We start from the raw sequence: 11,345 nt of genomic DNA, 5'->3' as shown, positions 1-11,345 counted from the left end.
TGGGGAAAAGTGGGTGGTAAGAGTTCAGCTTAAACGCCAGCCCCTCAGAGAGGCCTTCCCAGACTACCCAACAAATAACCATCCCCCATTCACTTCTATCACTACATCCAATTTTATTCTCATCATAGCACTTATTCCTATTATTTTTTATATTTATTATTCTGCTTTTAATTTCTGATAGTTTGTTATTAATTCATTGATTAATTTTGTTTATGGTCCATTTTCTTTGTTAAGATGTAAGCTCAATAAGCATAAAGGTTTTATTCACTGAAGTGTCCTCTCTGCATGGAATAATGCCTGGCACATAGCTGACTTGGAATAAACACGTGTAGAATGAGTAAATGAACATATGACCTTGAAAAGGGTTGAGCTCTTCCCTGGAGTAAAATAATGAGCATTATATCCAACTGATGTGCTTTAGGGTGTTTTGTGGGTTCCTCTACATTTCCCATATATCTTTTTAATGGAATGAGAAACTTTAAGAACTATGTGTTTCTGGGACTGTAAGACAGCAACTCCTAAAATATAGCTTGATATTTTCTAGAAACTTAAAGTATCTCCATCTCCCTATCTGGGATTATGCATGCTGATCTTGCTTCAAATCAGCTGGCTGCTATTATTTACCCTAAAATTGAAAAGCAAGAAAACAACCTCTCTTCTAGTAAAAAGACATTTATGAAAAGTTTTGGTCTTATTATGTTGGCTCTGGTCTTAGTAATCCATATGGTTATAAAATATCTCTTATATGTTTAAAATGGAATTATCATTAATATTATGGAAGTAACTATAATTACCAAGGTTATCACTTTAAAAAAGTTTAAACAAGCTGGAAAAAAACTATCCAAAGAAAGTAATCTGCCTCCACATACAAACAGCTCAGGTATTGCCTAGAAATGGAGATCATGCTAGGAGAAATTGTGAAAATGGATATGAGTCACAGAACTAACTTCGAGTTTAACCTACATTTATCCTTTGAATGAATGTTCCTCTCAGAATGAAATTTACCTCCTTGATTTTAGCCTATATAGACCGACTCCAAATATGCCTTCATTTCAAGTTAAATGCAAAATAAAAACAAAACCTGTTAACATTCTGAGTATGTGTAATACAAAGTCATCCAGGAATCATTAAGAAATCTTTCTTGCTAGATATCAAAGCATGTGGAAAACCAGACATATGTAAGGAGAATAACCCTTATCCGATCATACTAGAGCCATCTTGATGTTGACAGGAATCTTTGGCATGCTGGGCAAGCATAGTCTCTGCAGTGTCATCATCATCTTCAGTTTGGTCGTCAGTGATCTGGCTGGCCACTCATACATGGATAAATTGTTTTTATCCATGTTATCATTCTTGCTGAAACCCTTGTCCTCTTTCTTCTACTTAGTGGGTAAACTTATCCAACCTGTAATGACTCAACAGGTCACTCACTCACCAAGCATTCACTGAGCATCTACCGTATGGCAGGTGCTGGATTGGGTTTTTGGATACTAAGAGGGAGACCCTGATCATCCCTTTCAAGTGGCCTGTGCATGGCTTTCCTGACCATATTACATCAGGGTGAAGTGATAGTGGGCTGTTTGAGTCACAGTGAAAAAGAGTCATTGTGTGCCTGGAACATTTTCTTATTTTCAGGCTATGGAAAAGTGAGGTAAAGACCTAACTGCCCAGTGCTTGATAGAAATTTCCCTTTGGATCTAAATGTTTTATCTTGAATAGACATGATGATTGGAGTTGGGTCATTCTTTGGGCACTTTTTGATTTATTTAAATTCACAACTTATAAGGTATGTGTCATAGTCTCCATTTTATGTATGAGGAACTTGAGGTTTAGAGAGGTTAGACTAGTTTCCTGTGGCTGCTGTAACAAATGATTTAAAAACGTGGCTTAAAACAAGAGAAACTTATTGTCTCACAGTTCTAGGAGCTAAAAGTCAGAAATCAAAGTGTCATCAGGGCTGCGCTCACTATGGAAGCTCTAGGGGAGAATCTGTTCTTTGCCTCTTCCAGCTTCTCATTTCCATTGGCACTCCTTGACTTGTGGCAGAGTCACTCCAATCTCTGCCTTCACAGTCACCTGGCCTCTCACTCTGCTGTCTGCAAGTCTTCTCTTTTGTGTGTCTCTTTACAAAGATACATGTGTTTGCACTTGGGTCCTGCTTGGCTAACCCAGGATTTTATCCTCATCACAAGATCATTAACTTACATCTGCAAAAATATTTTTCCAAGTAAGGTAACATTTACAGGTTCAAGAGATTTGATGTAAATATCTTTTGGGGAGCTAGTTTTTAGCCTTTCTGCCAAGGGTTATGCCTTTGTCCAGGGTTATTTAATTGGCAGAGGTGCATATTGAACATAGCCAGGTTTTATTTCAGAGTCCATTTTTTAAATGGAATTAATTTTTAAAATTGACACATAGTAATTGTGCATATTCATGGGATACATAGTGATGTTTTGATACATATAATATATAGTGATCAGATCAGGGAAATTAGCATATCCATCATGTCAAATGTTGATCATTTCTTTGTATTGGAAATATTCAAAATTCTCCTTCTAGCTATTTGAAACTATATATTATTGTTAACTATAGTTATCCTACAATGACATAGAACACTAGGACATATTCCTTCTATCTAGCTATAAATCTGTATCCTTTAACAAATATCTCGTTATCTCCCTCTTCTTCCTGCCCTTCCCAGCCTCTAGTAACTTCTGTTCTATTTTTCACTTCTATGAGATCAACTGTATTTTTTAATCTTCCACATATGAGTGAGGACATGTGGTGTTTGATTTTCTGTTCCTGGCTTATTTCATGTAACATGATGTCCTCTAGATTTATCTATGTTGCCACAAATGACAGAGTTTCATTCTTTTATACAGCTGGGTAATATTACATTGTGTATTTAAACCACTTTTTCTTTAACCATTCATCTGTTGTTGGATTCTTAAGTTCATTCCATATCTTGGTTATGTGAATAGTGTTGTAATAAACATAGGGATATAGATGTCTCTTCCATATATCAATTTCCTTTCCTTTGAATAAATTCCCAGTAGTGGGATTACTGGATCAAATGGTAGCTCTGTTTGTAGTTTTTTAAGGAACCTCTGTACTGTTCTCCATAATGGCTGTACTACTTTACCCGCCAACAGTGTGTAAGAGTTTTCTTTTCTCCGCATTCTCATCAGTAAATTTGTTATTTTTTGTCTTTTCAATAATAACCATCCTAATTGGGGTGAGATGATAACTCATTGTGGTTTCAATTTGCATTTCCCTGATAATTAGTGATGTTGAGCATTTTTTCATATACTTTTTGGTCATTTGTATGTCTTCTTTTGAGAAATGTCTGTTCATATCATTTTCCCAGCTTAAAATTGAGTTTTATGTTTTTTGATTTTGTTTTTGTTTTTTTGCTGTTGAGATGTTTGCATTCCTTGTATATTCTGGATATTAATCCCCTGTTGTGTAAGTAATTTACAAATATTTTCTCCCATTCCATAGGTTGTCTTTTCACTCTTGATTGTTTCTTTTGCTGTTCAGAAGCTTGGTAGTTTGATATAAACTCGTTTGTTTTATTTTCTTTTGCTGCTGTAATTTTGAGGTTTTATTTATAAAATCTTTCCTCAGACCAATGTCCTGAAGTGTTTCCTCTGTGTTTTATTCCCTGAATTTTGGGTCTTACATTTAGGTCTTCAATCGATGTTGAGTTTATTTTTGTATAGGGTGAGAGGGCAGAGTCAATTCTTTTAAACCTCCACACTGACTCTTGGAATATGAATATATATATATATATATATATATATATATATATATATATTCAAGTAAAATTTTCCATGTAATTATGCGAGTAGTAGTTTCATGCCTGGTAACTTGGCATGAAGAACTAGGACGTAGGCTGTATTGATAGCAGTGTTCTGTTATGTTCCTTTTTATTCATTCAACTACCAGTATTTTCTGAGTGCCCACTACGTTCCAGGCTCTCTGCTGGCAACAAGAGTCAATGTTGAGCAAAAATAGCCACCATCCCTCTTCTTCCAAGCTCACTGTCCAGCAGGGGGACAGAAATAAATATAAAATAACTCATTAATGGAAATCGAATCGGAAACTGAAAAGGAAAAGGGAGACAGAAAAAGAAAAATTGTCTCAGGCTGAATGTGGAAACAGGGTTTTCCTGAGAAGTGGTGTTTGGGTCAAGATCTGAAGGCTGAATCAAAAGTAAAAACTCATTTGTTGTATTTTCTTTTGCTGCCATTTATTTTGGCAGCAAAAGAAAATACAACAAATGAGTTTATATCAAACTACAAAGCTTCCGAACAGCAAAAGAAACAATCAAGAGTGAAAAGACAACCTATGGAATGGGAGAAAATATTTGTAAATTACTTACACAACAGGGGATTAATATCCAGAATATACAAGGAATGCAAACATCTCAACAGAAAAAAGAAAAAAAAAAACACCAAAATCAAAAAATATAAAAACTCAATTTTAAGCTGGGAAAATGATATGAACAGACATTTCTCAAAAGAAGAGATACAAATGACCAGAAAGAGCTAATAGGTAAAGGAGAAGGTTACAGGGAAAAACATACCAGAAAGAGAAAATGGCATGTGCAAAGGCCCTGTGTCAGAAAGGATTATCAACCTTTTAGGAACTGAAATAAGGCTAGAGCAGAGAATGAGGCAGCTTTATCAATATGAACATTTGTTTCTAAGTGTAGTTGCTGGGCAAAGAGTAAGGTGCAGTGGATTCTATAAGATGGCAAGCTCTTTGAGAGCAGGGAATATGTTTTATCCATCTCTGGATTCTCTGTCCAGTGTGGTATCTCACCCAGAGTATACACGCAGTGCTAACTTGTTGATTGACTTAATGAATAAGTGAATAAATAAATTAGCCTTGACCTCACAAATGCAGGATATTTGACAATGCCAGTGAAGTAGCCATTGTCCTGCTTGCTCAGTGTTTCTTTTTCTTTTCTAATCCGGGGGGTCATAGTGTGCCCAAGTATATTCTGGCCATTTGTTGTGGCCACATAATTGGTCCAGGTAAGTAAAGAGTGGTGAAGGAGCCAGAAGTCAAAGCCTTTTTGCAAGCAGTTCTGAAAAAAAGGGAAGGCCAATGGCTGGAGGAGAAAAAGCCTAGAAAATAAAAACTAAAACATCTTTCTCACTCCTCAACACAGCCTGAGCCCTGGTGTAAACATTGCAGATTGCATCCTGAGACCAAGGAAGTAGCACCCTCATGATTCCCTGCCTCCCTTGGGGGGCTTTTTTGTAGGCAGGCTTTTATCTGATGCTCCATTTTTAGGGTACAGTATTGTAAAATGGTTAGATTTGGGTTTTTAAAAAGGGACAGGTTATGAAGAAGGTTTTCTTACTCTCCACTCTGAATCTAACCTTCCTTGCTCACCACAGATGGACCACACTGTCTTCTGTTAGAAGAGATGTTTGTGGGATATATAATTTCTATAAACACTCGTTTAGCTTCTTTATCCAAGGAGCTAGAAAGGACGCATTTCATTTCCATACAAAACCCACTTAAAAGGACAAGGTCTCAGAATTCATGATTAAGAGTTCTCCTTGGGATAAAACCTGACTGGTTGTTTTAGCCACACAAACACTGCAGATGTGAAGGCCTAGCTGTGGGAAATCAGGCTTTGAGATGGAAGACCTTCAGAGGCCTATTTCTACAACTGCCACCATTTCAGACAGGAAACTCGTAGGGCTGACAAGTTGTTTGCTGGATTCTGCAAACCACATGTGGGGTGTCAACTCAGATATTAGTATGATGTTTTCAATTTACTCCTAACATAGAAATTGTATGCTGACCTTCTAGCCTCGTACTTCTGAGATACTCTTTCTTCCATTATTTACTGTTTTTCCTCTTTTTCTCATCTCTTTCTTTTCTCATTATTTCTTTACTCTAGAGGTGGTATCAGGTGCTAGAATGGGCAGTGAATCAGCGGAGCTCTAGACCAGGCTGTTACACTAAGTAGCTGTGTGGCCTGGGGCATGTCACAGAACCTCTTTGGACCTTAGTTTCCTCATCTGTAAAATGGATCAATAGACTCTCTGTGAAGCTGTCACTGTGGCTTCATGCCTCTTCTTCCCCCACACAGTTCTCTCATAAGGCTCTCATCTCTTTCCAATTGTATTCTTGACTTACATCCCTCTCCTTTTCCTCTCTCTTCCTTGTTCTTGTGGAACAAATGGAGGATCAGAAGTCAGAACTGGTTTTTATCTCTTTGGAGAATAATGGAGACATTTCTAAAGCCCTAAATTGATTGGATAGTCATGCCTACATGAGCAGGGTCTGCACTGCTTTGATTAGGACAGCCAGCACCATTATAGCACAGGCTGGGGAGAAGCCATCGGCCATCAAAATATGCCAATGCATGTTATGAAAATGGACTTGGATAAGAGGAGAGACTGACAGCTTATCTTTTCCTATGCATATCTTGCCCTTATTTATTTTCCTTCTATCGAGGGCATGGTCCCCATGGTGACTTTTCAGAGGGAGGCCAAGAGATTCCTCATTTATGCCTCTTTACTCTTCACAGGGGCCCAACTTCTCCCTCAGTGGCATGGTGGATGATGCTGGATAAACTCGCCGGAGATTCTGTCCTTTCATCTGCTCTCCCAGATTATACCTTCTTTCTACTTTGTTTTTCAAAGACAAGACCACCTTAGAACATGGCTTCTTCCGAAGGAGCATTTGGCAGCTTTCTTCTAAGCCTGAGGGGAGGCTGAGAAGTGGTTTCTTCTCTTTCCTAATGCAGGTATTAAGCAGACTTAATATTCACTTACTCTGAAAAATCCCACTTCACAGAAACATTTTTTAACACGAGCCAAAGCGTTTCTCCCTAATTCAGCACAATTGCGCCTGGTTTATATCCATTGATGTTAAATGATTTCCCGTTTAATATCAATTGGAAATGGCTGATTTCCTACCCCAAACAGTACTTAATGTCAATTATGGCAGTCAGGGCAGAGCTGTTTTTCAATTAACTACAGCACTCCATTTTGTTTGCTGGCAAGTGGTGCAAGATACAAGCATACAAAGCCGCCTTGTGAAATGGTGACAGAGAGGGACTTGGTATCGATTTTGCTGCCTGTTCCTGATCATTCTTTTAGGAGGTGGTAATAGAGAGAGGGTGCTTTCCCATTTCCTTTGTCCCCTGGTTTAATGAGAATCTACTCTTCATCGGAGAAACTTTTGGTGTGGCGGTGACCAGAACTTGTTGGGGAAAGCACAGCACTTTCACCATCAATACTCTTGCTAGACAGAGTTCATAGAGATGTGGTGGGGGATGTGAATTCACAGAGAAGATGAGACTATGATGTGAACTCTGTTCCCAAAGTTGGGTATGGGTGCAGCTGTAAGGCATGAGGCTAAGATTGACAGCTAACAGTTACTGAACACCTATTGTGGGTTAGCAACTTTATGTTATTTTGAATCCTCTTAATAACCTTGTAAGAGATAGTATATGCTTGTCTCATAGATGTCCATATCTAAGACTGATAGGATTGTCTAATACCATACCATAGTTTCAGCAGCTGAAACTAGAGTTCAAATCTAGTACTGTCTGATCCTATCTCTCGGACTAGCCCTCCTTTCTAATGAAACTGATGCTTGAAAATATCCCTGGTGATTCTACATAATCCATAGGGCAATGCTTCTTAAGATATTGGAGGATGGTTCTAGGGTGATGCTTCTTAAGATATTGGAGGATGGTGCCAGAGGGGAATGGGATTCCTGAGTCTAGGATCCAAAGGCCTATGCAGTCTTCTTTCTGTGCTGCTGCAATTCCTGTATGATGCCTTGCACTTTCCCACCTTTCTGCGTGTGAAAGGCTTTTCTCACTCCTCTGCCTTTGGTAATTCCACCCACATTTCAGGGACAAGCTTGAGTTGTCTATGAAATGCTCCTTGACTGCACTGCCCACCTTGGGCCCTCTCCACTTAACATTTTCAGCACTTTGCTCTATGATCCTTGGCTAACATTTTCCACTTATGGCTGTGGAAAATTTCCCTGCAAGCCGAAACCATGCAGAGGAAAAAAACTTTGAGTTCTTTGGGGGCTAATAGGGCTGGCTGAAATCTATTTTCATGATTCCCCACCTTATTTGTTATTTGTTCAGCAAAGATTTATTACATGCCTACTGTGTGCCAAGCATTATGCTGGGAGCTATTGATGCCAAAGAGCTTATGTCCCAGTGGGAGGAATAGACAATAAGGGGACAGCTCCAGGGGAGGATAGTAGGTACTATGGGATTGCCCAAGACAGAAGCAATTACCTTAATAGTATAAATAGTGGTAAGTGGAGGGTTGGTAAAGGAATCAGAGAATTTTCATTGGAATGGGTATCTGAATTGAGTTTTGAGGAGGTAGTTAAGCAGTAGCAGGTAGGGGACAGAGTGTTTTAGAGCAGAAGACAGCAGCCACATGAGTAGAGCTGACACTGGCCTGGTAGGTTACTGAAACTCTTAAGTTTCAATCCTTCATCTATCTATAGCCTTTATCATAGGAATGATGTAAGGATGGATAATAGCACATATTTACTGTATTCTTACGCTCGGGCTTGTATTAGTATGAGTTCTTTATTTGTATTAACTTGAATCATCATAATAATTTTATGAGGTAGGCATTGTTATTATACTCATTTTATAGATGAGGAAATTGAGGCACAAAGCATTTAATTAACTCACCCAACATAACCAAATTAGCAAGCTGTGGAGTTGGAATGCAGAACTGGTGGTCCAGTTCCTGAGGATAATATCTTAGCCATTAATCTATGCTGTTTCAAAAATTTCATTCAGATACTGCACTGTGCATACAAAACACACACTGAAATCATCACTGCATTCAAAATTTTTGCCTTGATTTCTTGGTTTCTTTGCTTGTATGTTATACATTTTAAAGCCCTTTCTCTCTGTAAAGACAAGTTCTTTCTCTTCAGAACAACACCTTCTATGGTATAGGACTGTACTCTCTACACAGTTATTTTACATCCCCTCCCTGCACACATACACTTTGGGGCCTATTTCAATTCTGTGCATATAAAGAATACATGAAAGAAAACAAAACACTGGGACAAATGCTTGTGCACATGAAAGTTGTCAGTGGATTAGGAAAAATTGAAGCTTCTTGTTTCTAAAAATTTATTAGGCATTAGAATGCCAAAAATTTATTAAGGGGTATTGTCAGTAGCATGGACAACTCTTTTCTTAGTTGCTAAGATGGTTGGGAATGAGCTTTCTGGGAGGCTGTCTTGAGTGTTCAGATTCTAGGCTAGCTCCTCACATTTTTTTTTTAAGACAGGGTTTTGCTCTGTTGCCCAGGCTAGAGTACAATGGCACAATCTCTGCTCACTGCAACCTCCATCTCCTGGGTTCAAATGATTCTCCTGTCTCAGCCTCCCGAGTAGCTGGGACTACAGGTGTACACCACTACACCCAGCTTATTTTTGTATTTTTTGCAGAGACAGAGTTTTGTCATGTTGGCCAGGCTGGTCTCGAACTCCTGACCTCAAGTGATTCGCCCGCCTTGGCCTCCCAAAGTGCTGGGATTACAGGCGTGAGCCACTGTCCCTGGCTACTCCTAACATTTTTTAAGGCGGATCAGGTGTCATACTTGCTACTTGCTAACATAAATTAAGCTTCTCTTCCTGACTGATTTATTTGGAGGAAATCTGAGATGTCAGTGCCTTGCTGATCCCATTGGCTGAACAATACAGTGTATTTCTCTGCTATTGCACTATTAACACTTGAAGATGTACATTTTTCTTTTTTCTTTTCCGGTGACTTTCACTGACCTACATGAGCTATTCTATATGTCACACATGTGTCTGAGATATTCAGGTTTTCACAAAAATCTGTGGGATTATTTAGTGGGAACAGTTGATGATAATTTGGATTTTCTCTGAAATTCTTATTTATTCTTAAGTAGAATTTAGTCTTTAAAACTTAAGCAATAACAGTCACACTTAAATATGAGTCACTTTTATTTTAGTACAAGTTTTTGAATAGGATCAACCATAACCATGAAAAGGAAAGGAGAATGAAAGGGGCTGTTCATATGGAGGGGGCAAGGCTCCCGAAGCTCTTTATGACTTACTGAGCCTGCACGTCATTGTTTACAAAAATGATACTGTACCAATGATCACACTCCTGCAGCCATTTCTGGCCTAGACAGGAAAAGACGTTTTTGCTATTTGACATTAGGCAGTATTTATGGACATTATTCCACGCATCCCTGCAGTATTTCGGAATGTCGTGAGGATAAATATCTTCTTTAATTCAGACCACCTCAGGGTTAATGCATAGAAGCCAGACCTTTGTACTCATTTTTACTCCACATCTGACTCCTAAGGGTTGTCCTCTACCTTGATTGAAAACATTCTTCTCTAGGGTGTGGCTTTCAGAGTTGTGAAGAATAGGCAAAGAAGAGCTTTATGAAGAAAGGGGAAGTTTTTACAGAATGCCTACTCTGTGCCTGGTACTGTGCTAGGCAGGTTTTAAACAAATTTGTAGTTCCTCAGAGGAGCCCCGGTTGTCTATACCTGACCTCTGTGTCCCCTGGACTTAGTCTTTACAATAATAGATGGGATTATGCTACATAATCCCAGGCTTTGCCAAACAAAAACATATATTGGGCATGACTTAGGACATCAGGCCCACACTATCATATCCATCTTACAGATAAGGTGGAAAGATGGTTTTAAGGTCCCTGGGCAGAAATTCTCAACATTTGGCTTAGGTTTCTCTTTGGCACCTTTAATTCTTCCCCTCCAAATGTACCTAATCCAACTGCTAATTAAGGGAAAAAATAGAGACAGCAGATGAGCAGTGTGATTTTTTTTTTTCTCCTTTTGAAGCGATTTAAACCTTTGGAAGGTACACAAATATAACCCTATTATTCAAGTTAATTTACAATCCCTCCCCCCTCCACCACAAGGAATTTATGAACCTGCAGGAGCTGGAAGTCCCTTAGCAAAGTAAACAAACTGTAACTCAGGGTTGCATACTTCCAAGGATCCTCTATCAGCAGGTTTTATTTTCACACCAGAGGTGAAAAGATAATTTGGTGAGCCACACTTTGTCCCATTGAGAGCAGCCAAGAGACTGCACCCGTGATACAGGAAGAGAGAGGCTGATGGGGCAGCTGTCTACGGGTTAGCACACAGCAGCTGTCCTTGTCCTGGTGACAACAATGATGATAACAAGAGCTGGCACTTGCTGAACCAATACCATGTGTCAGGTACCATTCAACATAGCCTCACCACAACTCTTGAAACAGACATTGTTATAATCTCCATTTTACAGATGAGAAAACTGAGGTTTCTAGAAG

At 38.9% G+C, this 11,345-nt stretch overlaps 1 protein-coding gene across 1 annotated transcript in view; it reads right to left on the bottom strand.

Annotated features, from left to right (window-relative positions):
* Positions 1 to 1,194: 1,194 nt before the first annotated feature.
* Positions 1,195 to 11,345, bottom strand: part of LOC105734336 (calmodulin-regulated spectrin-associated protein 1-like) — a 67,812-nt gene continuing 57,661 nt past the window's right edge. The window contains 3 exon segments of the mRNA XM_064363782.1: positions 1,195 to 1,313; positions 4,045 to 4,105; positions 4,904 to 5,095. Of these exon segments, the coding sequence (XP_064219852.1) occupies positions 1,195 to 1,313; positions 4,045 to 4,105; positions 4,904 to 5,095 (372 nt within the window).

Source organism: Aotus nancymaae, unplaced genomic scaffold (genome assembly GCF_030222135.1).
Source record: "Aotus nancymaae isolate 86718 unplaced genomic scaffold, 86718_ANA_hifiasm-v0.15.2.pri h1tg000057l, whole genome shotgun sequence".
NCBI lineage: Eukaryota > Metazoa > Chordata > Mammalia > Primates > Aotidae > Aotus > Aotus nancymaae.
This window is presented reverse-complemented; position numbering and strand designations above follow the sequence as displayed.